The sequence below is a fragment of the Alosa pseudoharengus genome, unplaced genomic scaffold (assembly GCF_046254945.1).
Source record: "Alosa pseudoharengus isolate Yale_2024_CS ecotype anadromous, Long Island Sound unplaced genomic scaffold, YU_APseudo_1.1 YU_APseudo_1.1_scf_3, whole genome shotgun sequence".
In the NCBI taxonomy this organism is placed as follows: Eukaryota; Metazoa; Chordata; class Actinopteri; order Clupeiformes; family Clupeidae; genus Alosa; species Alosa pseudoharengus.
Window position 1 is genome coordinate 38,654,741 of NW_027468718.1, and position 23,190 is coordinate 38,677,930.

At 39.3% G+C, this 23,190-nt stretch overlaps 1 protein-coding gene across 11 annotated transcripts in view; it reads right to left on the reverse strand.

The window, feature by feature from the left end:
* Positions 1–23,190, reverse strand: part of mycbp2 (MYC binding protein 2) — a 339,346-nt gene that overhangs the window by 260,443 nt on the left and 55,713 nt on the right. For all 11 annotated transcript variants that reach the window (XM_076264226.1, XM_076264236.1, XM_076264232.1 and 8 more), the window contains 7 exons: positions 20,500–20,619; positions 19,045–19,126; positions 17,134–17,251; positions 16,192–16,396; positions 11,904–12,057; positions 11,542–11,714; positions 10,636–10,761 (listed from right to left, as the gene is read on the reverse strand). In XM_076264226.1, coding sequence (XP_076120341.1) covers positions 10,636–10,761; positions 11,542–11,714; positions 11,904–12,057; positions 16,192–16,396; positions 17,134–17,251; positions 19,045–19,126; positions 20,500–20,619 — 978 coding nt within the window. The remainder of the gene's footprint in view (positions 1–10,635; positions 10,762–11,541; positions 11,715–11,903; positions 12,058–16,191; positions 16,397–17,133; positions 17,252–19,044; positions 19,127–20,499; positions 20,620–23,190) is intronic.

Sequence of the window (23,190 nt, forward strand, 5' to 3'; positions counted from 1 at the left end):
TAAATGTGTCATAATTCACCATGCATGGCTTGAAATGTTTTACATTTCACAGGTCATTAAAGACCATGTTAATGATAATATTCACATGCCCATAATGCATGTTTGGCATAGCGCCACCAACTGGCAACAGAAAGAATGGCAATTACGCTGATTTCACATGATCAATTTGAACATACTCCTCCTAGACGGTTTGTCAGATTCATTTGAAATTTGGCAAACATTATGCCAAGATGTCGCTGATGTTAAATTGTGAAGGGATTTTTGAAATGTAATATATTTTATATGATTTTAATATCTCACCACATAAACAGGAAATGTTTCAAAAATCACAGTGCATTGAATAAATGGTCTGAAACTTCTCAGGTTAATTGATATCATGATTATGATAATATCCAGACCCCCAATGGGCCTGCCTGGCATAGCGCCACCACCTGGCCTAGCAAGAAATGTGCCAGAAATGGAAAATGCCTTAAGTGATTGATCTGAAACGTATTAAATATTAAATATTGGGTATCATTAATGTAATGATATTCAAATGCGTAATTCACATGCCTAGCATAGCGCCACCATCTGGCCAAGCGGGAAATGTGCCAGAAATGCTCTATGCTTTGAATAAATGGTCTGAAACTTCTCAGGTTAATAGATATTATGATTATGATGATATCTAGACACCCAATGGGCCTGTCTGGCATAGCGCCACCACCTGGTCAAGCAGGAAATGTGCCAGAAATGGACAATGCCTTAAGTGATTGATCTGAAAGTTTATAAAATATTAGATATCATTATTGTGATGATATTCACATGGGTAATTTCCATGCCTAACATAGCGCCACCATCTGGCCAACCAAAAAGTCTATCAGAAATGTGCTTTGCTTAAAATAAATGATCTGAAATTTCTCAGGTTAATATATATAATTATTATAATGACACCCAATGGGCCTGCCTTGCATTGCGCCCCCACCTGGCCAAGCAAGTAAATGTGGCAGAAAATAAAATACAAAAACAAATAGCACACGCATCAAATATGTACATTCACAAACGCACCACGTCGGTGCTTTGTTGGATTCCGACATGTCACGGGTTGCGGCCCGCAGGTGCTCGGGCCCGCCATTGCCGCTTGCGGCTATATTTATTATTATTATTGAGTATTATTGTTATTCCACTTTTTTGCTTTCCTGTTTTTGAGGTGGTTAACATGGTCGAAAACTCTTGAAATTTGGCACACACGTCAGGTGTCACGCATCGCAGTTAGGTACAAGAGCTTGACCCCGGGCGTGGCCCAGGGACTCGCTAGCGCCCCCTTAGGTGACTGATCCCGTTGTTGGAAAATATTTTGAGGTGGTTAACATAATCGAAAAGTCTTGAAATTTGGCACACACATCAGGTGTCACACAAAGCAGCTAGGTAAAAAAGCTTGGCCCCGGGTATGGCTCAGAGACTCGCTAGCGCCCCCTTACGCCCCCTTAGTTGACTGATCCCGTGGTGGGCATATACTTTCAGCTACACACACCAAATTTGGTAGGTGTCTGTATCTCCCCAAGATGAACGACTTTCGTATGTACAATGCATTAGCCACGCCCAACAGGAAGTGAGGTATTTGGAATTTTGTGCAGACTAATATGTGATGAAATATGTGATGAATCATGATGCCAAAAGAGGTTCTTCCCATGGGTGAAAACGCATGAAATTTGACACACACATTAAGTGATACAGTGAATAGACAGGGATACAAGCTTGACACCGGGCGTTGGCCAGGAACTCCATAGCGCCCCCTTATGTCACTGTGACTTGTGGTTGGCATATAGTTTTAGATACACACACCAAATTTGGTGGGTGTATGTAACTCCCAAAAACAAACAACTTTTGTATTAACATGCCATTAGCCACGCCCACAGGAAGTGAGGTAATTGAGATTTTGTGCGTAATGGATATGATTCATTTTAACGTACTCCTCCTAGACGGTTGATCCGATTCATGTCAAAGTTGGTATACATGACGCCAATATGTTCCTGATTATAAATTGTGAAGCCTTTTTTTGATATGTTGTAATTTGACGAAATGGCGAAATTATTCATTTTAATACCCTTCCACATAAGCAATAAATGTGTCATAATTCACCATGCATGGCTTGAAATGTTTTAAATTTCACAGGTCATTGAAGACCATGTTAATGATAATATTTACATGCCCATATTTCATGTTTGGCATAGCGCCACCAACTGGCAACAGAAAGAATGACAATTGATGACAATTGATGAAACACTGATGTCACATGATCAATTTTAACATACTGCTCCTAGACGGTTTGTCAGATTCATGTGAAATTTGGCAAACATTATGCCAAGATGTCGCTGATGTTAAATTGTGAAGGGATTTTTGATATGTTATATATTTGATATGATTTTAATATCTCACCACATGAAGAAGAAATGTGTCATAAATCACAGTTCATTGAATGAATGGTCTGAAACTTCTCAGGTTAATAGATATCATGATTAGGATGATATTCAGACACCCAATGGGCCTGCCTGGCATAGCGCCACCACCTGGCCAAGCAGGAAATGTGTCAGAAATGCTCTATGCTTTGAATAAATGGTCTGAAACTTCTCAGGTTAATAGATATCATGATTAGGATTATATTCAGACACCCAATGGGCCTGCCTGGCATAGCGCCACCACCTGGCCAAGCAGGAAATGTGTCAGAAATGCTCTATGCTTTGAATAAATGGTCTGAAACTTCTCAGGTTAATAGATATTATGATTATGATGATATCCAGACATGTGCCAGAAATGGACAATGCCTTAAGTGATTGATCTGAAAGTTTACACAAATTTTGGATATCATTATTGTGATGATATTCACATGTCTAATTTCCATGTCTAACATAGCGCCACCATCTGGCCAACCAAAAAGTGTATCAGAAATGTTCTTTGCTTAAAATGAATGGTCTGAAATTTCTCAGGTTAATATATATTATGATTATGATGACACCCAATGGGCCTGCCTTGCATTGCGCCCCCACCTGGCCAAGCAAGTACATGTGGCAGAAAATAAAATACAAAAACAAATAGCACATGCATCAAATATGTACATTTCACAAATGAACCACGTCGGTGCTTTGTTGGATTCCGACATGTCACGGCTTGCGGCCCGCAAGTGCTTGGGCCCGCCATTGCCGCTTGCGGCTATATTTAATCTTATATCAAGATAAAAAAATCTAGTTGGTATTGTTTTCAGTATAAAGAGACTTAACCTAGCGCTTTCTCGTAAAGACATCTGATTTGTCTGCCAGTGCATTAAAGTGTAACTCCAGCAAAAATTGACCCCATGGGTCTTTTTCTGCATTAAAAACATCAAATACGCTGTGGAGACAGTATTTTTCGTTTAATAACCACTACAGAGCTTGTTCCAGTATACGCTATAGCCCCAAATCGCAAACAGTGGATTAGCTAAGGGCCATGAGTGAAACACTTCCCAAATCGCATTGTTTAACCAGTAATATTGTTCAAAACGGCACCAAACCTCATCAGTAGCTTACTCAGGGTCCCTACACATAAAACAAAGCACCAACAACGTAGTTAGCGAACCGGGAGTTTACTACAGAAGACTTTAGAACACTTACACTTCAAAAAATGTTATTAATCTTATAATAAGATCAAAAAATCTATTTGGTATTGTTTTTAGTATGAAAAGACTTACAGTGGGTCCCAGTTAAGTTTGGACGGGTTCCTTCATGAATCACGCACCCCATTTTTTCAGCAGAAATGGCACAAACTGCAGTTGACACAAACAACCACAAGGTGTCACTTGAGAGTTCTGCCACTAGTATTTTTGATGCGACTTGACTTAACTGCTTCCATGACGCAGTGAGCCATTACCAAACAGATAATACAATAGCGTGAGTTTATATATCTTATACCCTATTTGTCACGGTTACTTATAGATTTGATAGTGTAAAGATAAGCGCATGAGACTTTCAGCGGAGGCACGGGAACTTAAATTGATCACGGTAGTTTAAGCTTACACTTAAAAACAGACAAAACATTCTAATATGAAAATGTAGATGCAATTGTTGTAAAATGGTGCAGCTCCTTTAAGAAAGCCCCGTGCGCAGGGATGGAGAGAGAGAAAGCGAGAGGGGATATGTGTGTTAGAACCTAGATGCGTGTGGAAAAAGTAGACGTGCTGTTGAGACTGGAGCGAGTCATATTCAAAATAATGCAAAAAATAAATCCGCAGATTTAACCAATTATCCTCATTCATTGCAACCGCAGCATGCCTGCTTGCCGACGTTCAAAGAAAAAGATATCAAAGCACCTTTTGCGTTTGAATGTAGCACGATCATTTTTTTAAACAGCTGGACAAATGATTTAGCTAATTGATTATAGCCTGTACACCAGCAATTGTTGAACATTTACCTGTACAAGTACATTGACAGTAGCCCAGCCTAACAAGCATGTTGCATGTTGTAGGCCTACTGTAGAAATTTCACTTAAATTGCAACCGCAACATGCCTGCTTGCCGACGTTCAAACGACAACGAAAAAGATATCAAAGCAACAAGAGGGTTGAGTCTGAATGACAAGGAGTTCAGACTCATATTGCTTCTCATAACCATCTATAAAAAAAGTGTTTTTTCTTTTCTTTTTGAGCACGTCCGAATCCCAGGACATAACGCACTGGACCTTATAATAGGCTCGAGATATAATTCCAAAGGGGGCAGATAGGGGCTACTGCACTTAAAACTTAAAAAGATTGAACGAAGCTTCCCGAAATTTGAAATTGCGATCAGTGACTGGCATCGGGTGAACGAAGCTTTTCGAAGTTGAACAGGCTATTAAAACTATTTGCGCACCTCAATGTCACAGGAGAGAAAGGGCTCTCCCTTCTATGAATTGAAAAAGACGTTAGGCTACCTGCAATGATGATTTCATTGCTGAGTTTGCGGCAAAGCAAGACAATGTTTTTTTTCCTGAGTCAGGATATGGCGAGTCAGTGTCATTTATTTGTCCAATGTTAGCCTACAGACCAGTTTCCATAGTGCACATCTTATCAACAGTTTGAATGTCGTGTGTGTTTCTGCTCATTGACAAATACCGTTCAGCACAATGATTCATGCCCAATTAATTTCCCCTGTTAAAGTGTTCGCCTTTGTTACACTATTTGGTTTTGTGACGTAGCCTATGATAAACACCATATGGCCAAATAAGTGACTCAGCTAATGTTATAGGCTATACAATTTCCCCTCTTAAAGACAAGCTGGTGTAGCTTATTAGACTAGGCTACTATTAAAATGCACCGACGGTAGCCTTGGCTATGTACCAGATAGCAAGCATAGTCGGCCCGATTCTGGCTGAGTGCTGGCAATGTCGGCTGAGGTCTGAGTCGGCTGAAGCACAGTAAACACAGTCGGCCCGATCCTGGCTGAGTGCTGCCACTGTCGGCGGAGTTTCAAGTCGGCGGAGGCACTGTCCCCTTGAATGGGCCGATACTGACAAGCAGTAGTTGGGAGGGTTACTGTGTTTCTTATTTGGCCCGATTGTGGCTCGACGGGCTACTGCCAGTGTTCGAAGCATTTTCGGCAGACGGATTTCATAGTGTGTGGCCCGATACTTCTGGAACGAGCACTGATCAGTACCACGGCTGCAAAAACTAAACATTTAGCGGCAGACGGACACTAAACGTACATGGCCCAATTCTGCAAAAGTGACCGTTGGTCCATTACCTGTGGAAGAGCCATAAGCAGAGCAACCGTTCAGTTTGAAACCAGGACGGTGCGAAACTGTCTCGTTTTGGACACTGGCTGTGGTAAGTAACATAACTTTACCAAATTATTATGAGTGTACGTATTATCGCAGCAGATATAGTTTAAGCAAAGTAGCATAACAAGAATGGGTGTTTCAAGCTAACCTCCTGATTGACGATGACGAAGAATGAAGTTAGCGGTTATGACTTCTGTTGGCCTGTTGGGCTAATTAACATTAACGTCAGTGTTGGTGGTTAGTCCAAAAAAAATCAGTGCTGTAACGTTAATGTTAGCTATACTTGCACAATTCTGTGGTTAATTGTGATCTAATTATTTCAGAAATATACAGCTTAACAATTAACCAGCATTGGTTGACTTGGAAGAGGCTAGCTAGCGATTGGGAATCTCTTTCTCTTATGCTTCAAGCAGGATTGAGACTTTATTGTGTGTGTGTGTGTGTGTGTGTGTGTCAGAGAGAGAGAGAGAGAGAGAGAGAGAGAGAGAGAGAGAGAGAGAGAGAGAGAGAGAGAGAGAGAGAGAGCTCTCTCCTGGTAGCAGGGTGGGTCCTGTCCTGGTCATGTAAAGCTGATAAAAATCCGTAGGCATATTTTAAGGTCATTTTGTGTTTTGTACTGGGGGTTTGGGGTTAACCATTTTGAACACATACTAGATTAGCCTACTAATTGTGGCTATAACTAATTTAAATGTACACCTCTGAATCCAGGCAACACTGACCAGAGACCTGCAATCCTTTGGATGAAGAAGGCTACATTTGTGAACCATTTCTTGTGTTGGTAAAACAGGAGACATGAAGAGTTCTTGGTAAGTTGTACATTGATTTAATAGAATATGTAATACATTTTTGTTTAGATGAGCCAAATAATAGGAATCAGCTTTCATCTAGGTCTGTGTTTTTTGATGTGTCATTTTTAGATGCTTTTGGTTTGCCTCATCCATTATGTCGGAAAAGAACAGGAGTGGGGAATGCGCTGTTGACTGCATGGCCAACTGGAGCACCCACAAGGCTCTTGTGAAGGAAGTCCACAAGCTCTTGTGCTTCAGGTGTGTATATGTGTTGATAAATATCTCTTGCTCTTGGTAATTGTCATTGGTAATACATTATCATTTAACAACCACACAATGTCTTGTTTGCCCAAAATAACTACCAGGGAGGTGTTACCAAGACATCTGCAGAGTCGCAAGACTGGGCTTTAGTAATATTTTGTCAGACAGTAAAGGATAAATAGTTTAATGTTTTTTCCCCCTGCTAAGATGACATGCTGTCCATGCATCTCAAATTGAGAAGGATGGATGGAAAGAACTCTTTGACCAACCCCCAACTGAGAGAGCTGAGGTGGCTATCAGTAAGTATATTTGAGTGGACAAATAGAACTTCTCTGACAAATGACATGTTGAAATCTTGCTTTAGACCTCATAATGGTCTTGTAATATATGTTCTTTTATACCTTAATGCAGTTTGGAGACACCCCCCGACTGCTAGTGCTGCTGAAACAGGTGGAAGCAACAATGAAGCGACAACAGAAAGAGAAGGCAGGTGGCAAATGCTGTTGAAAAATACTTTGAGAGTGAGTGTGTGTGTGTGTGCGCGCGTGTCTGTAGCTGAGTAGGTCATGGTACATGGTACAAAAATACAGAATTTAAAGCACTACACTACACTTAACTCACAACCCACAACTACTGACAATGGAATAACTCTTTTAGAGAAAAGTGTGTGTATGTGAGTGAGGGAGAGAGACAGAATATTTCTGTAAATGTTTAACTATGTTAATTTAGAATAATTTATTTCTTTGAATCATTATATAATTTTAAAATATTTATTTTTAATGAAAGATGTAGATATTTGTAGATAAAAGTAGCTTGTATATTTTAACTGGTGTAATTTCTAAAGTGTATATATATATAGTTAATAAAGAAAATTAAGAAGATATCTGAGCTGCACCGGCGTCTCTCCTCTCTAACACTTTTTGGCTTTGGCTAAATATTTCTAAAATCATTTGAGTTTGACTAGTTACATGTTTTAACAAGCAACACTTGTTATTGAACTAATAACAGACGTGTGTCGAAAAATGACTTTATATTCCATACGAAGAAATAACATGCAGAGTCTAACCAAGGTCAATCTCGGCAAAAAAGCCCTCAAACCTGAAAACACATGAGGCAAAAGTGCAAAACATCACAAAACTAACTAAACTAACACGCGCATATTTTTGTATTGCAATCATTGTAGCATACAGTTGTAACAGCGCGTAACAGTCGTTTTACTCCCCATATGCGCTCATTATAAAGAACGTTTAACATGTCCCAAAAACAGCTATCAATTAATCACCAAACGTCTTATAAACAAGTCTTGCCAGGAGCAACACCTTGCAAAAAATGATAACAATAGGCCTAGGCCTTTATATGGCTCTGCTCCTGCCTAGATTCGAACTCAGAACTGCCTGAAAGTTGCAGACCTGTTCTGGAAATACGTGCATTAACCCACTCGACCGTCAGACAACTAGCCTACACTGATTGCTGTGGCAGTCTTGAGTGACCGAATTCGTTTTCCTTTGTCATATGACTGTCATTTTGTTAACATTACTGTTAAGGAGATGCTGTAGGCAAAGACTATATTTCAACCTCGTTAGTGTAGTAAAAAAAATCAGAACTATTCACGAGGTTTCTGGGCAGAATATTTATGTTCTGTTAGCAAGCGAACTTCTCATGACTGCCGACGAAGTAGCCTACTGCCAGCTGACGAAGCTCTCATTTTAAAACATTACTGAGAGACAGGCACTGTACAATCAAGAAATCTTGCCACTGAATCCAAAACTATGTTTAACATTATGTACAAAGCGTATAGGCTACAGTGGACTAGCATGTTGCAGGGGCTGCTAAAAACACAGAGAAACACACTGAAAACTCGGCCAATCACAGCCCTTGCTGTCGAACGCTCCGTCCGGTTCAACCGCGGAACACCACAGCGGACTATGCTGCCCCCAAGCGGCTGCAGTTGTACTTACATTTCACCCAGCTGCGTGAATCACCTTGATCGTGAATGAAGTGTCCATTTTTAACCGGGACCCACTGTACCTAGTGGGTCATTCCACGTCAATTCAACCAGGGCCCACGCACTTAGGTCTCAAAAAATTCTGAAAAAATTACCAGGTGTACCTGTTACCCAGGAGAGACACTGTAAAATTACTTTTACGTAAGATCAATACTTTCCAAGATACAGCCAGTTTTACAGGGGGAGGGGGGTGTCGATTTTGTTCGGCCTCTTTTTTTTGGCTGGGGTCTGTTTAGGCCTTCAGAAGACATATTTGTACTCAACATAGGCTCTTGATTTATTTCCCTTACTGAGATAAGTAGAAACACTCACAAAAAGCAATGAACAGAAAAGAAATCCCTTCAGGGTCTGAACAGCAGACCTCACAAGTCTGAAAAATCATTTTGGTTCTCATTTTCAGAGCACCCAAACACCTTGTGGGAATATACAAAGATTTTCTTAATATGTTTTTATTTTTTCTCCATGATCCCTTCTTTTTAAAAACACCAATTTGACTTGTCTTGTGCAAATATTTATTTTCTATTTTCCACCCTGAACATGAGCAAAATGCACCATTGAGATCAATATGTTTTGTATACAGTTACCACAGGTTACTCTATACAACCACAGGTGGCACTGTGATAACTACACTTGCATAAGACAAGTCAAATTGGTGTTTTTAAAAAGAAGGGATCATGGAGAGTGAAGGAAACAATATAAAAAAAATCTTCGTATATTCCCACAAGGTGTTAAGGCGCTCTGAAAATGAGAACCAAAATTATTTTTCAGACTTGTGAGGTCTGCTGTTCATACCCTGAAGGAATGTATGTTCTGTTCATTGCTTTTTGTGAGTGTTTCTACTTATCTCAATAAGGGAAATAAATCAAGACCCTATGTTGAGTACAAATATGTCTTCTGAAGGCCTAAACAGAGCCCAGCCAAAGACTCCAATAACATTTTGATCAACTTTGAGGGACAGCTATGACCATGCAGGATCATCCAGACCAAATGTGATGATTTTGATACCTACTATTCCTATTTATGTACCAGCATGCACAATTTGAGCCTCCTACATGGTTTAGTTCTTGTGCTATGGGCTTGTGAACTTTGACAAAAAAAAGAGGCTGAACAAAATCGACACCCCCCTCCCCCTGTAAAACTGGCTGTATCTTGGAAAGTATTGATCTTACATAAAAGTAATTTTACAGTGCATCTCCTGGATAACATAGGTACACCTGGTAATTTTTTCAGAATTTTTTGAGACTTAAGTGCGTGGGCCCTGGTTGAATTGACGTGGAATGACCCTAGTGGGTACCATGAAAGGCGCTATATAAGTCGAAGGTATTATTATTAAATTAAGTGAAAATTATCTTTTGAGAGGGCGCTAGGTAAGTCTTTTCATACTAAAAACAATACCAAATAGATTTTTTAATCTTAATATAAGATCAATAACACTTGGTTAGAATTCATTTTTTGCAGTGTAGTTAGTTCATAATACAAATATGGCAGTTACCTACACATATCCTGCCCCTCCCTGTAATGTTAGTAACCGTAATGTATGGCTCCCCATTCACTTGAAAAGGAAAATAGCTGCCCGATAACTGCCCAAAGTGGCCGCCAAGTGGGGGAACTTGCCTACAAGGACTTTGCTAGTTCCCTTTTCCAAAAAAACGGCTTAAACCCAATGTATTTTAGAGGTCCAAAATTAATTTCACATTTAAATTGAAACACAATTGATCTTGTGGATTATCACAAGCTGCTGTATTAATTGCCGTCAGAATGAATAATTGTGGTATAATATGTAACAGGCACATAAACAGAATAACCATATTGTTCTTACTTTCAAAGCGGTTTACTACACTGTAGTCCTCTTTGGAATAGACCTTCATCACAGACTGTGTTTCCTCCTCAGAGCAGGCCACACCAACTTTTAATTCCTGCATGGCAGCCAATGTGTCAAGACACCCTGTAGAGGCATATTTTCATAGGAACATAAATATTTGCCAGAGTTATACACATATACGTTTCATAATGAAAACAAGCAAATTTGTCTTAAAAGGGATATTCCACCATTTGGGGAATTACAAAAGCTAAAACTGGTATCACCAGACTCAGAGAACGGCTGGATGAACTGGAGAAAGGTAAAAATCGATTGTTTAACTCGAGGGGAGGTGGAAAATGAGTGCAATTCCTCAAATGGTGGAATATCCCTAAAAACAAGCACATTTGGCTGCTAGTGCGTTAAGCAAATTTGGCTTAAAAACAAGCAAATTTGGCTGCCAGTGTGTTGATACGACTGCTTAAAATATGTAAAACTCTACTACAAAAGTAGTTCTACAATCCATTTAGTTTTAAAGAATGTGTCAATTATTTCAGTAAATTAACATAACGCAGATGTGGCAACAATGGTATGAACTGGATTATGGACTCCATGGCATTGAGGTATTAATACACGTTCCAGTTGTAACAGCCACAAGGCATTAATGCACGTTTGAGGTGTAACAGCCACAACGCATCACATCGTGGCCTCATTACCATCTCGAATGTACATTAACTTCTGATAACAGACCGCTGTGTCATCCATTATTCTTCACTTATCAAATTGAAACAAGAATGAGCACAGAGAGACAATGTCCATTAAAGGATACATGCTCTAGATCTTGTCAAGTGTGAAAGCTTCAAATAAAGTGAGCTTTCTTGCATTAAAAAGTGGAAACTAATACTACTACTTTACGCCAAGCCATACCCAAAATGTGCAGTGCCCCATGGGAGCGGGTTGTTGTGGCATGGGTCCCTGAGGGCAAAGCTAACTCAGGGCTCAGGATACTACAACGCCCTTGGATGTCTGACGTTGCAGGCACACGTGCATCAGCAATGACAGCATTGTAGCACCACATCTCCCGTGTGGTGGGTAAGAACCTGAGAGAACAGATGAGGGCATACAGAAGAGGGCATTAGACCATTACAATAGTAAACAGTACTTACTAAGCACAAAACGATGCAAGTAGTAGTTAAACATATTGATATGATATAAGTCACAGATTGTGTGAAGTGTGGAAAAAAACACTCAATTTAACACTAAAACCTTGGACAGTAAGACTGACTGACCTCCAGAGGACATCATATACTGGATCTAAGCACAGTCCAAATCCCTGCAGGTCCTCTTGCTCTGAATCATTGAAGGTTCTGCAGCTACCATCCACTTTATTGATCAATAGACATTTAAAAGGAGGTGGCTCTGATGCTGAAGTTGGTACCAGACCTGCACAGGACAAGAAAATATTTTTTCACTACAAATGAACAGCTTACAGAGAAAGACACAAAAACCTTCGGAAAAGAAGTCAACAAAAGCCTGGAAATGCTTTCCAATAATGTATAAGGATGTTTGATGCTTTCCATGCATCATTAGGGGTGTAAATCACAAGTTTCATTCAGAAATTCCCTACTGTTCCTGTACTTCAGATCAGTCGACTGATCAAGTTTTCTTTAGGCCATTTAAATGCTTTAATAAGCGGCAAAGTCGTAAAATTGTGACAAACAACGTCACTGATTAAAACAGATGATAGATCCATGTACGGTGACAAATCTCATTTGCACTCTCCACCACTAGTCAAGCTCAGATTTGATGGAGAAGGTTTTCAGGAAGTACTACACCGTATTACTAGGCCTGTCGCGATATTCAATAAATCAATTAATCGCATGATAATTAAAATTAGCTCGATAATTTTTCTGGCCACGATAAATGCCATTTGCATGCTTGTTTGTTTTCCTCGTCTCTCTCTCCCTCTCTCTCTCTCTCAGGTCCTTAGAGTAACCATGAGTGAACCCTCATGTCAGTCACTTGTCAGTCGCATGGTGTGTGGGGAGGCGGAACTACTGGCGTAGCCTACCACAGAGTGCAGCTAAAGAGCCGCGTGAGAAGTATACCGGTAGGCACTAGGCAGAGAGAAAGCTAGTTGCGAGTTCGAATAGGCATGGAATTGGTTTCTAAGCGAAACGCGACAGCTGCAGTGTGGGAGCATTTCGGATTTAAACCGAATGCCCGTGGTGAACCACTGAACGTGTGCGAGTCGGTGTGTCGCATTTGTTGGAAAACAGTCGCAATTAAAAGCGGCAACACAACAAACATGCATATGCATCTAAAACACAATCATCCGCTGCAGTTTTCCCAGTTGGGGAAAAAAAACACAACAAGTGGGCCGTCTTCCTCTTCCCGAGGAAAATTCTCAGAACGACAATATTATCGCTTATCGCAATAATTTCTGAGACAATTTATCGTCAAGCAAAATTTGTTATCGTGACAGGCCTACGTATTACACACGAGAAACACAGGAAGACAACGTGCATTTCCTCCATAAAGGGCTTAACATGCTTTTGCGTCAACTCTGTTAACTGTATATGATATATATGCATAATTCACCATTAACTAGATTAGCGTTTCTACACACAGTTGTCTTCTAAATGTAGGTTAGTCAAAGTATTTCACTTTCATCACTCGCAATTGTGGTCTAGGGCCCTATTATGGCAGTCTAAAGTGCATGGTCACTGGCGAATAGTTTAAACAAATTTCGGGGTTTGTCCAGTCCGTATTGGGTGTGGTTTAGTTATGAAACGTTATGAAACGCCCGGCGCAAGAAGGTGGGCCTTATGTTTCTTAATCTTAAAAATAACTAGCTTTCTGCCATGCGCCAGGTTGCAAAATAGCGCCCGTAGGCTTATGTTGTGATCAGTGTTGCCACAGTTACCTTGAAAAAGTAATCTGATTACGGATTACTGATTACTCCTTTAAAAAGTAACTTAGTTACTTTACTGATTACTTGATTTTAAAAGTAACTAAGTTAGATTACAAGTTACTTTATTAGTTACTTTCAGCAGCTGCCGACAACACCACCACCGCCTCAACATAAAAATGATAACCGGTTTTGCCAATACTCACTATACTGGAAGTGCATTTTAACAGTAATGTCAGCCATGTATAGCAGACATCCCAACCTAACCTACTTAGATACTGAAATTCAGATGTTTGTTCAATAATACCAACAACACCAAAATAAGGAAGGCCTATTGATAGAAATTGTTATAGTAAAATATGTAGATTTTTTGTAGATTTTTTTTTCATGTAGCCTTGGCAACTAGCCATCTTGTATAGGCCTGAGTAATATGCAAATGAAATTACACTTGTTAAACTCACCTCAACAAAGCTTTTGCAATCATTTAACCCGCTGTGAGCAATGCTAAAGTCGCTGTTACAAACAGTGCAGTGTGCAAGACTATCATTATGTTTTAATCTTATGAGACAATTGGGTACACTTTTGTGTAGTCTGATGTGAAATGGGTCTTAAATCTTCCTTTTTGAGGGGCACTGACGCTGCCATGACGCTCCTGTTCCTAGATACACTGACTGAACTGATTAATTAAGTTTGGGAGAAAAGAGATATAAGCACACTTACACTGAAAACTGATTGGTTGATTTAGAAAACAGACCAGGATGCTCTCTGTCTTAGATGCGCTTCAGGCACAAACGCACCACTCCTCTATCTCTCCCTCTCCGTTGTGTGCGCGTTAAACTCATATGCACACGCGATTTGAAGTCCGGTCTGGCTTGTGTGCTCTTGTTCGCTCTAGGTTCCGGAAGATTTTATGTAATTTGCGGGCGTCAAGAAGCCGCTATCAATATGTGGGAGACTCCCAAAACTTCGGGAGACTTGGGACGTCTAGCTAGACAGCACTTTGTCGCCAGCACAGAATGTACAATGTACCTTAATGTTGTCATGTTTAGCTGACAAACTCAAAGTAATGACTGATGAAATGTGCATCTCTCTCTCTCTCCCTCCATTGTTGTTTACGTTTGTGTCGCTGCGTGGTTTTACACGTGTATTGTCCTCATGCTGAAAACGTGAGCATAGCCTACATGACATTAATCCCCAAGACAAGAAGAAAGCAAAGAATATATCTTTTTACTAAGGAAAATGACAAAAATAGTAACGCACAGTAACTTAGATAAGTAACTTTAATCTGATTACTGGTTTGTAAATAGTAGCGCGTTAGATTACTCGTTACCGAAAAAAGTGGTCAAAATAGACTAACGCGTTACTAAGTAACACGTTACTGGCATCACTGGTTGTGATCGCTGTCCCTTTAAATGTCTGGGACTTTAAATGATGTTGTATGCTGTTTTTGTTTGAGTTTTCCAGTAAGGAATTGTATTTCCAGTAAGAAATTCCAAGTAAGGAATTGTCTTCACTCATTTCGCAATTCCTGCATTTTCGGTTGCAATGTTAATTATGCTGATGGCCTTTTGAAATAGCATAGGCTACTGATATTCGCACAGATTGAACTTCGTAAGTGGAATAATTTTATTATTGTACGGTTATGGATGATCACAGTCATGTGGCAGCACGGCTGAACCCAAGCTAACACAGCAAACAAATCCTCAGCGTGTTAAAATGTCCAGCCAAGTAGTTTTACTGCGGAGGTAAGCTAATAATGCAAACTGGGAGTGAATGTGTATTGTTTTAGCTGCTATCAGAGCTATAGGCTACCTCTACCACTCCCTTGCTAGAAATGTTCTGCCACTACTCTGATGTGGAAGTTGAATCTGATGTGTAAACATTCAAATGTAGGGTGGACTGCAACAAGATTGCATGCCGGCATCTTCAGTTTATGAAGGCAGGAGAACAATTTCATGTGAAGATGATGTTAAAATAAACACACATCGATGCTTAATGAGTCACATCGATGCAACCACATTAGGTCGATGCATTGTTACACTCCTATTCATCATTTTAGTGAAAAAAACTAGTTGGTATTGTTTTTAGTATAAAGGCACATACCAGGCACTTTCTCGTAAAAACATTTGACTTAAGGAGAATTCCGGCCATTTTTCACTCTGGGGGCATAAGTGTAGCAGTGAAGCTGCTCTAGCTGTTGGCTACAGCAACGCGTGCTGGTTTTTTTTTTTTTTTTGTACTGACTCGGTGACCTTGAGAAACAGAGATCACGCACAGTGGTGTCATGTAAGGACCCTGCTCATTTTGCACAGCACTTGTCATGACATTTTGAGTCTGTTAGGAGGCACAAAGGTACAGTTTAGAACATGCCCCCATCAGCTAGCTTGTACTGTAAGCACTTTGGCTGCTTTAGCCGATAGCCGGCTAACTCACGACAGGCAGCACCGTTTTTTTTTATGTTTTTTTTGACCAACAGTATTCCGTAAAAATGATCAACTGAGCTCCGTGTTTGGCCGGATTTCTCCTTTAAGGCCATTGTATGATATAAAAAAAATACTGATCTGGGGGAGGGAGGGGGTAATATTTTGAGATGTTTTAAGATAAGTCAAACACCACACTGTGTATGACAGAGAAACTGAGAAACGATATATAAAAATACACATTACCAATAATATGTTTGCTGGCAAAGACCTCAGAGGTGGAAAGAACATGAGAATTGATAAGTGCCTCATCAATTCTAAGGAATGTCTGATCTCCACTGGCACCTATCCACGTTGCTTTACGGCCATACTTGGCACCGATGTTGGGCATGGGCGAAGGCTTAGCATTCCAGTATGGCATGTCCAAAATGGGCCGACCAAGTTGCCCTTTCTGTGAAGAGAGAAAGTTACGTTTCAGTTACGTTACGTTAACGGGATCAATAGAGTATCTATCTATCTATCTATCTATCTATCTGTAAACCTGTTACAAAATATTAAAACAATACTGATATTTCTTCTTGTTACAGTATTTGCACATTGCACAACCCCTTGGAATTCATTAACATTTTTGATATAAGGTCTTTTTGGGCCCCACCATCGACACACATATACACAAAAGCAAACACATACATGCACATACTAATTTACCTACAGAAAGGTTGCAAGAGTAGGGGATGGAGACAAATTGAGAAGTGTGGTTTATTTTTGCAGAGAGAATTTGCAGGACTGGGCGGCGGCCATATTGTGTACCGCTCTGTGGTACATCTAGTTAATCTTATATTAAAGGAACACGCCAACATTTTGGGAAATTAGCTTATTCACCATCTTCGCCAGCATTACATAAGATGATACATACCCATCTCATCTCTGTGCATGCAGTAACGTCTAAAGCACCCACCGTTAGCATAGCTTAGCATAGTTCATTGAAGTGGGCAAATCCAACTATCTTTTTAAACAAGATATCTTTTTTAAATAAGAAAACAATGGTGATTTGCATGGGTGTTGAATAATTTTGCATGGGACTTTAAAGTCAGTTGAACAAACAAGGTGACATAAATAAGCAGACTAATATGTGCAATATAAACAATGAGTAACATATCAATTGACAACTGTTGTAGGATACTATACCGAGAAGCTTCCAAAAGTGAAAACTTGTCCATCTGTGAGTAGTACAGCTGTGTGATTGCTGCCTGCGGTCACTTGTGCACTGGTACCCGGCAGAGCTTGTACTAGAGTGGGAGACCCTCTGAAGTGATCAAAATAAGCAATGTTACACAGAGAATTGTGTACAATATGTAACATGTTTGAAACAACAATTGTCTAAAATTAGATTAAATGAATACAAAATTACATTGACACACTCAGGCTCATACACTCATGGAAATGTATGGAGAAAGCTTTTCAAGGAAGCTTTACTTTGTCACACCAGTTACACTTGACAGTTTCGACATAAGAGTGACATGACACTGTCATGAACGTGTCATAAACAAGTCATAAACGTTTATGACATAATGCTTCTGTTATTGTGACATTCGGTTTTTGTCATAACAAGTTAGGGTTAGGATTAGGGTTAGAGGTTAGGATTAGGGTTCATGTGTCATGACAGTGTCATGTTTTCATGACCGTGTCATGTCACTCTTATCTAGATACTGTCAAGTAAAGTGTTACCATCATACCTCTTCAGTGGAAGTACACTGCAAAAACTCTTTAATAAATCTTTTTTATTAAATAAATCTTTAATAAAAATCTAACCAAGTGTTATTAATCTTATATCAAGATCAAACAATCTAGTTGGTATTGTTTTCAGTATAAAGAGACTTACCTAGCGCATTCTCATAAAATCATTTGATTTAATTTAAGAGTTTGACTCCTTTTAAGACATCTCATCCTGAAATCAAGCAAATTTTTCTGCCAGTGCTTTAAGCAAATTTGTCCCAAAAACAAGCCAATTTGGCTGCCAGTGCAATGAGCAAATTTGTCTTGATAAGACTCCTTAAAATAAGTCAAACTATTATTAAATTAAGTCAAAACGATCTTTCGAGAGAGTGCTAGGCAAGTCTCTACATACTAAAAACAATACCAAATATAATTTTTCATCTTAACATAAGATTAATAACAGTTGGTTAGATTTTATTTTTTGCAGAGTATCCATGCTTACTTGTTACAGTGTATACATGCTACATGTTCACTATGTACATAAAAAAATAAACGTCATGTGTAAGCAGTTTGTTTATCTGCCTCATGCTAACTTCACTGTCAAGTGACGTAACTGATCTGGCTTGTAATAATAGGCCTATTTTAAAATCACCTATAATGTTAGCGTTACTATGCAATGATTTGCTTCTATGCACCAATTCGCTTGGGTTACACAGGCTTTTCTGAATCAATGACTGTTGAGAGTCTAACGTAGCCACTATGTAGACGTTCTGAAAAATGAGATAATCTAAATTTAACACCTCATAAAATCATGATTGCTATATTTCAATACCTTTTAATGGCTTAATTTTTGCTAAGTTGATTTCCTACCTTTCACTAGTTTTTAAAACCCCGTGGACACCCTGTAAAATGACACTGGTATACCACAGAGAAATATGTAAAATTCAAACCTAGATTAGATGGGTGACTAGCTAACAGGCATTATCTCTAAATCATCACTGAGGCTTGCATGCATGTGTTGCAAGGGTACCGTCAAGTCAGGAAGAGTGTAAACTATGTAGACTACATCTTTGTAACTTTGTAAACTGAAGGTGAATAAATGTTACACTGCTTTGTTATATATTGTGTTGCCGTGAAATGGGGCTTTCACATTGTGGTTCTACAATGTGAAAAGTCAGAAAAAGACAGACCCATAAATAAATAGATGTGTCCACAATTTTGACTGTAGTGTAGATTTTAGTAAGATTTTATAAGCCATGCGTACAGACCACTGAATGACATTATTACTTAAGGAACCATGGAAGTTAAACAAACAATTCCAGCAATCAGATACAGATGCATAAATGCATGCTCTCCTTCCTTGCTCTCTTCACCAACTATTACCTTGAGTTCACATCTCCATGCCCAAGCTGTCCATGTTGGCCATAGCCAAATGTGTAAACATCCCCATTTTCCATTAGAACAACTGAAAAAGATAGGGATATTTAATTATGTAACTTTTACACAACAATGGAAACTTTGGAATATCCTTTGCAAGATCATTTTCATCACATTCACATAATTGTCATAGATTACCACAGAGCAAATTGTAAAATAAATGTTTTAAAATCATTTATTTATTTTAATTTCTAAAATTGCCAATTCAATCTGACTATTTCTTAACAAACTGTGATGAGTACACTGCAAAAAATAAAATCTGACCAGTGTTATTAATCTTATATTAAGATCAAAAAATCTATTCAGTATTGTTTATAGTATGAACAGACCTACCTAGTGCTATTTTTAAAAGATAATTCGGACTTAATTTAAGAACAATTTGAATTATTTTTAATTTTTCTTATCAAGACAAATTTACTCAACGCACTGGCAGACATAATTGCTTGTTTTTAGGACAAATTTGCTTAGCACACTGGCAGACAATTAAAAACTATGAGTCATTTCTGTTAGAAAATGTTTTGTCTTTTTGGGCTAGATTGACTGGCCTATAACTTCTCTGAGCATGTAGCCTCAATTGCAAAATCATGTTGGTTTATCCTTCGCAACATTAGGAAGATCAGACCTTATTTGACACAAGATTCCACGCCACTTCTTGTACAGGCCATGGTTATCTCCAAGCTGGACTATTGTAATTCACTGTTAGCTGGCCTACCTGTTTGTGTAGTAAGATCGTTACAACCGATTCAGAATGCTGCAGCACGCCTAGTCTTCAATCATCCAAAGTGGACACATGAAACTCCTCTCCTAGTTACTCTCCACTGGCTGCCTATAGTGGCCAGAATCATATTTAAATCTCTCACTTTGGCCTATAGGACACTGACTGGATCTGCTCCCTGCTATCTTAATGCAATGATCAAGATATATATCCCCAACCGCCCACTGCGGTCTTCTGATGAGCGTCTGTTGTGTCGACCAGCCATAAACGGTAGGTCAAATTCAAGACTCTTTTCCTCAGTGGTTACTTGTTGGAGTTGCCCAGTGCTCTCCGTTCCTGTGATAATTTTGGGTCTTTCAAGAGGGGTCTAAAGGCATATCTGTTCAATCTGTTCTGTTAGTTTATTAAGCGTTTCTTATGCGTTATAGTTTGTATATTATAGTATTTTTTATTTTCATTAGGCTATTGATTGAATTGACATTGTTGTTTATTATTGCTATTCTCCTTAATGTAGTCTTACCAACCTTTTAAATTGTTTACTGTTAAATTTAACCTTGTATTGTTGTTATTTGTATGTCGCTTTGGACAACAGTGTCTGCCAAATCCTATAACCATAACCATAACATAAAGGACAAAAAACACAGAAACACTCAGGGTCAGACAATTTTTTGCCTTGTTTGTCATACCGGAGTGGTGGAAGCCACAGCTGACCTGTGCAGCACGCAGCTCACAGTCAAAGCGCACTGCCCCAGGAGGGTAAGTTGTGATCTTACTGGCATCTTTGTCTCCTCGCTCACTGCTACCATCTGGGCAAGAAACACAAATGATAAGACAACATTAGCCTGAAAACGTAGAAGAGAAATGATCACTTGTTTTTTTTGTTTTAATTGTATGCCCAGCCTGTGTACTTGTAACACTGCAAAGGCTGCATTAGTCAAGCTACCATTACTAGGGATGCACTGATCCGACTTTATCAGTCTCGATACCGATGCTGATGCTGATGCCGATGCCTGGGCTTTGTGTATCGGTCAATACCCGACACCGATCCAATACACATCAGGCTTGACTTAAAAAATGATTAACACAAAACACGGCCATATGCACTATACCATCAGGCTAGTCAGCTTTGGAGAGAGAATTTCCCCTGTGAGTATATTCATTCCAAGTTGGCCTATCATAACTTCCCAATTCTACACTGCACTTTAGCCTGTTAACTGTATGGTAATAGGCTGTTTGCATTTGTATGTAATATAAATGTATTTGTTCAACTTTACGCAGCAGAACTATGCACTATGTAGAACGGAACGCACATTTTGTTTTTGCGCAGGGGAGAGTGCACGCACGCACAGTTACCAGCAAACAATAATTCACCTACAGTGGGTCCCAGTTAAAAATTGACACTTCATTCACGATCAAGGTGATTCACGCAGCTGGGTGAAATGTAAGTACAACTGCAGCCACTTGGGGGCAGCATAGTCCGCAGTGGCATTCCGCGGTCGAACCGATCGAACGCGGTCGAACGCTGTGGCGTTCCCGGTCGAAGCTGTGATTGGCCGAGTTTTCAGTGTGTTTCTCTGTGTTTTTAGCAGCTTCTGCAACATGCTAGCCCACTGTAGCCTATAAGCTTTGTACATAACGTTTTGGATTCATTGGCAAGATTTCTTGATTGTACAGTGCCTGTCTCTCAGTAATGTTTTAAAATGAGAGCTTCGTCAGCTGGCAGTAGGCTACTTTGTCGGCAGTCATGAGAAGTTCGCTTGCTAATTGGTGCAGTTTTCAGCACAAAAACTAATTTTATTCTTTTGCTCTTTTGCATTGCTCTATGCTGTTCTATGGTGCTTTCTGCCTCTTGGTTGCGCACGCATGTTTTCGAGACGTTGCATAGAAATCCATGTATAATGAGCGCATAAAACGACTTGTTGACGTTTTGGGATATTAAGCTACGTTAAGCTTTTTCACGTTAAGGATTGTATGTCCTTAATTTATTTATATATTTAGGCTACTTGCGCAAACCCTGGATACTTTTATTGCCACACAACAATATTGGTGGTATTTGTTACATTAGCTTCAAAAAACTTTGGTAAAGTTAGACAGAAATTGGCAGATTCGCAAGATTTGCGTTTTGCGGTTCAATAAATCATAGGAGAAACGTTTTCATTCCATAATATAGAGCTCTATCTAACCGTAGCAAGGTAGACAACAAGCTACAACCCGGTTTTCATCCGAAAGAACCGTGTACATATGTGGATAAATAAAACGCATCCCTGTGAGCATTCTGCTTTCAGCCGAGCGTCTAGGGACCGTCTACAAAGTGCAAAACCGAAAGTGGATACAAATACATTTAAATAGCTTCACTGTTATTGAGCCTAGTGCTTCCAAAATCATAGCACACAGCTACTGCTTCCTTAGCAACACACTACACCTGCCAATTACGGGAAAAATGGACACCCTATTTATATTATATTTGTATTGGGGGTAAAATTCAATAGCTTCACTGTCATTGAGCCTAGTGCTTCCAAAATTACAACACACATCTAATGCCTCACTAGCAACATACTACACCAGCTGATTATGGAAAAACAGACTCACCCTATTTATAATCTATTTTTAATGGTTGAAAAATGCAATAGCTTCACTGTTATTGAGCCTACTCCTTCCAAAATCACAACACACACCTAGGGCCTCCCAAGCAACATGCTACAGCAGCTAATTATGGAAAAATGGACTTGCCCTATTCATAACATATTTTTAATGGGGGGGGAAATCAATAGCTTCACTGTTATTGAGCCTAGTACTTCCAAAATCACTCCACACATCTAGTCTTCAAAAAGCACCGCTTCAGAAAGTTGCACTGCTTGTGAAAGAAGGGGGTGGGGGAGGGGAATCACGCGTCTTTTATTTATATTTCCCCAGTGAAGCTGCAATGACCCAAACAACCACAAGTAATATGTTGTAAGTTGTACGTTTTAAGTTATAATACATTATAAGTTGTAATATGTTGTACGTTATAAGTTGTAATACATTTCATGCAGCTGCGTGAATCACGGAAAGCGTGAATGAAGTGGCCACTTCTAAATGGGACCCACTGTATACACTGCAAAAAATGAAATCTAACCAAGTGTTAATAATCTTATATTAAGATCAAAAAATCTATTTGGTATTGTTTTTAGTATGAGAAGACTTACCTAGCGCTCTCTCGAAAGATCATTTTGACTTAATTTAAGAAGACTTTGACTTATTTTCATGGACAGTCTTATCAAGACAAATTTACTCAACGCACTGGCAGACAAATTTGCCTGTTTTTAGGACAAATTTGCTTAACGCACTGGCAGACAAATTTGCTTGTTTTCAGGATGAGATGTCTTAATTTAAGAGAA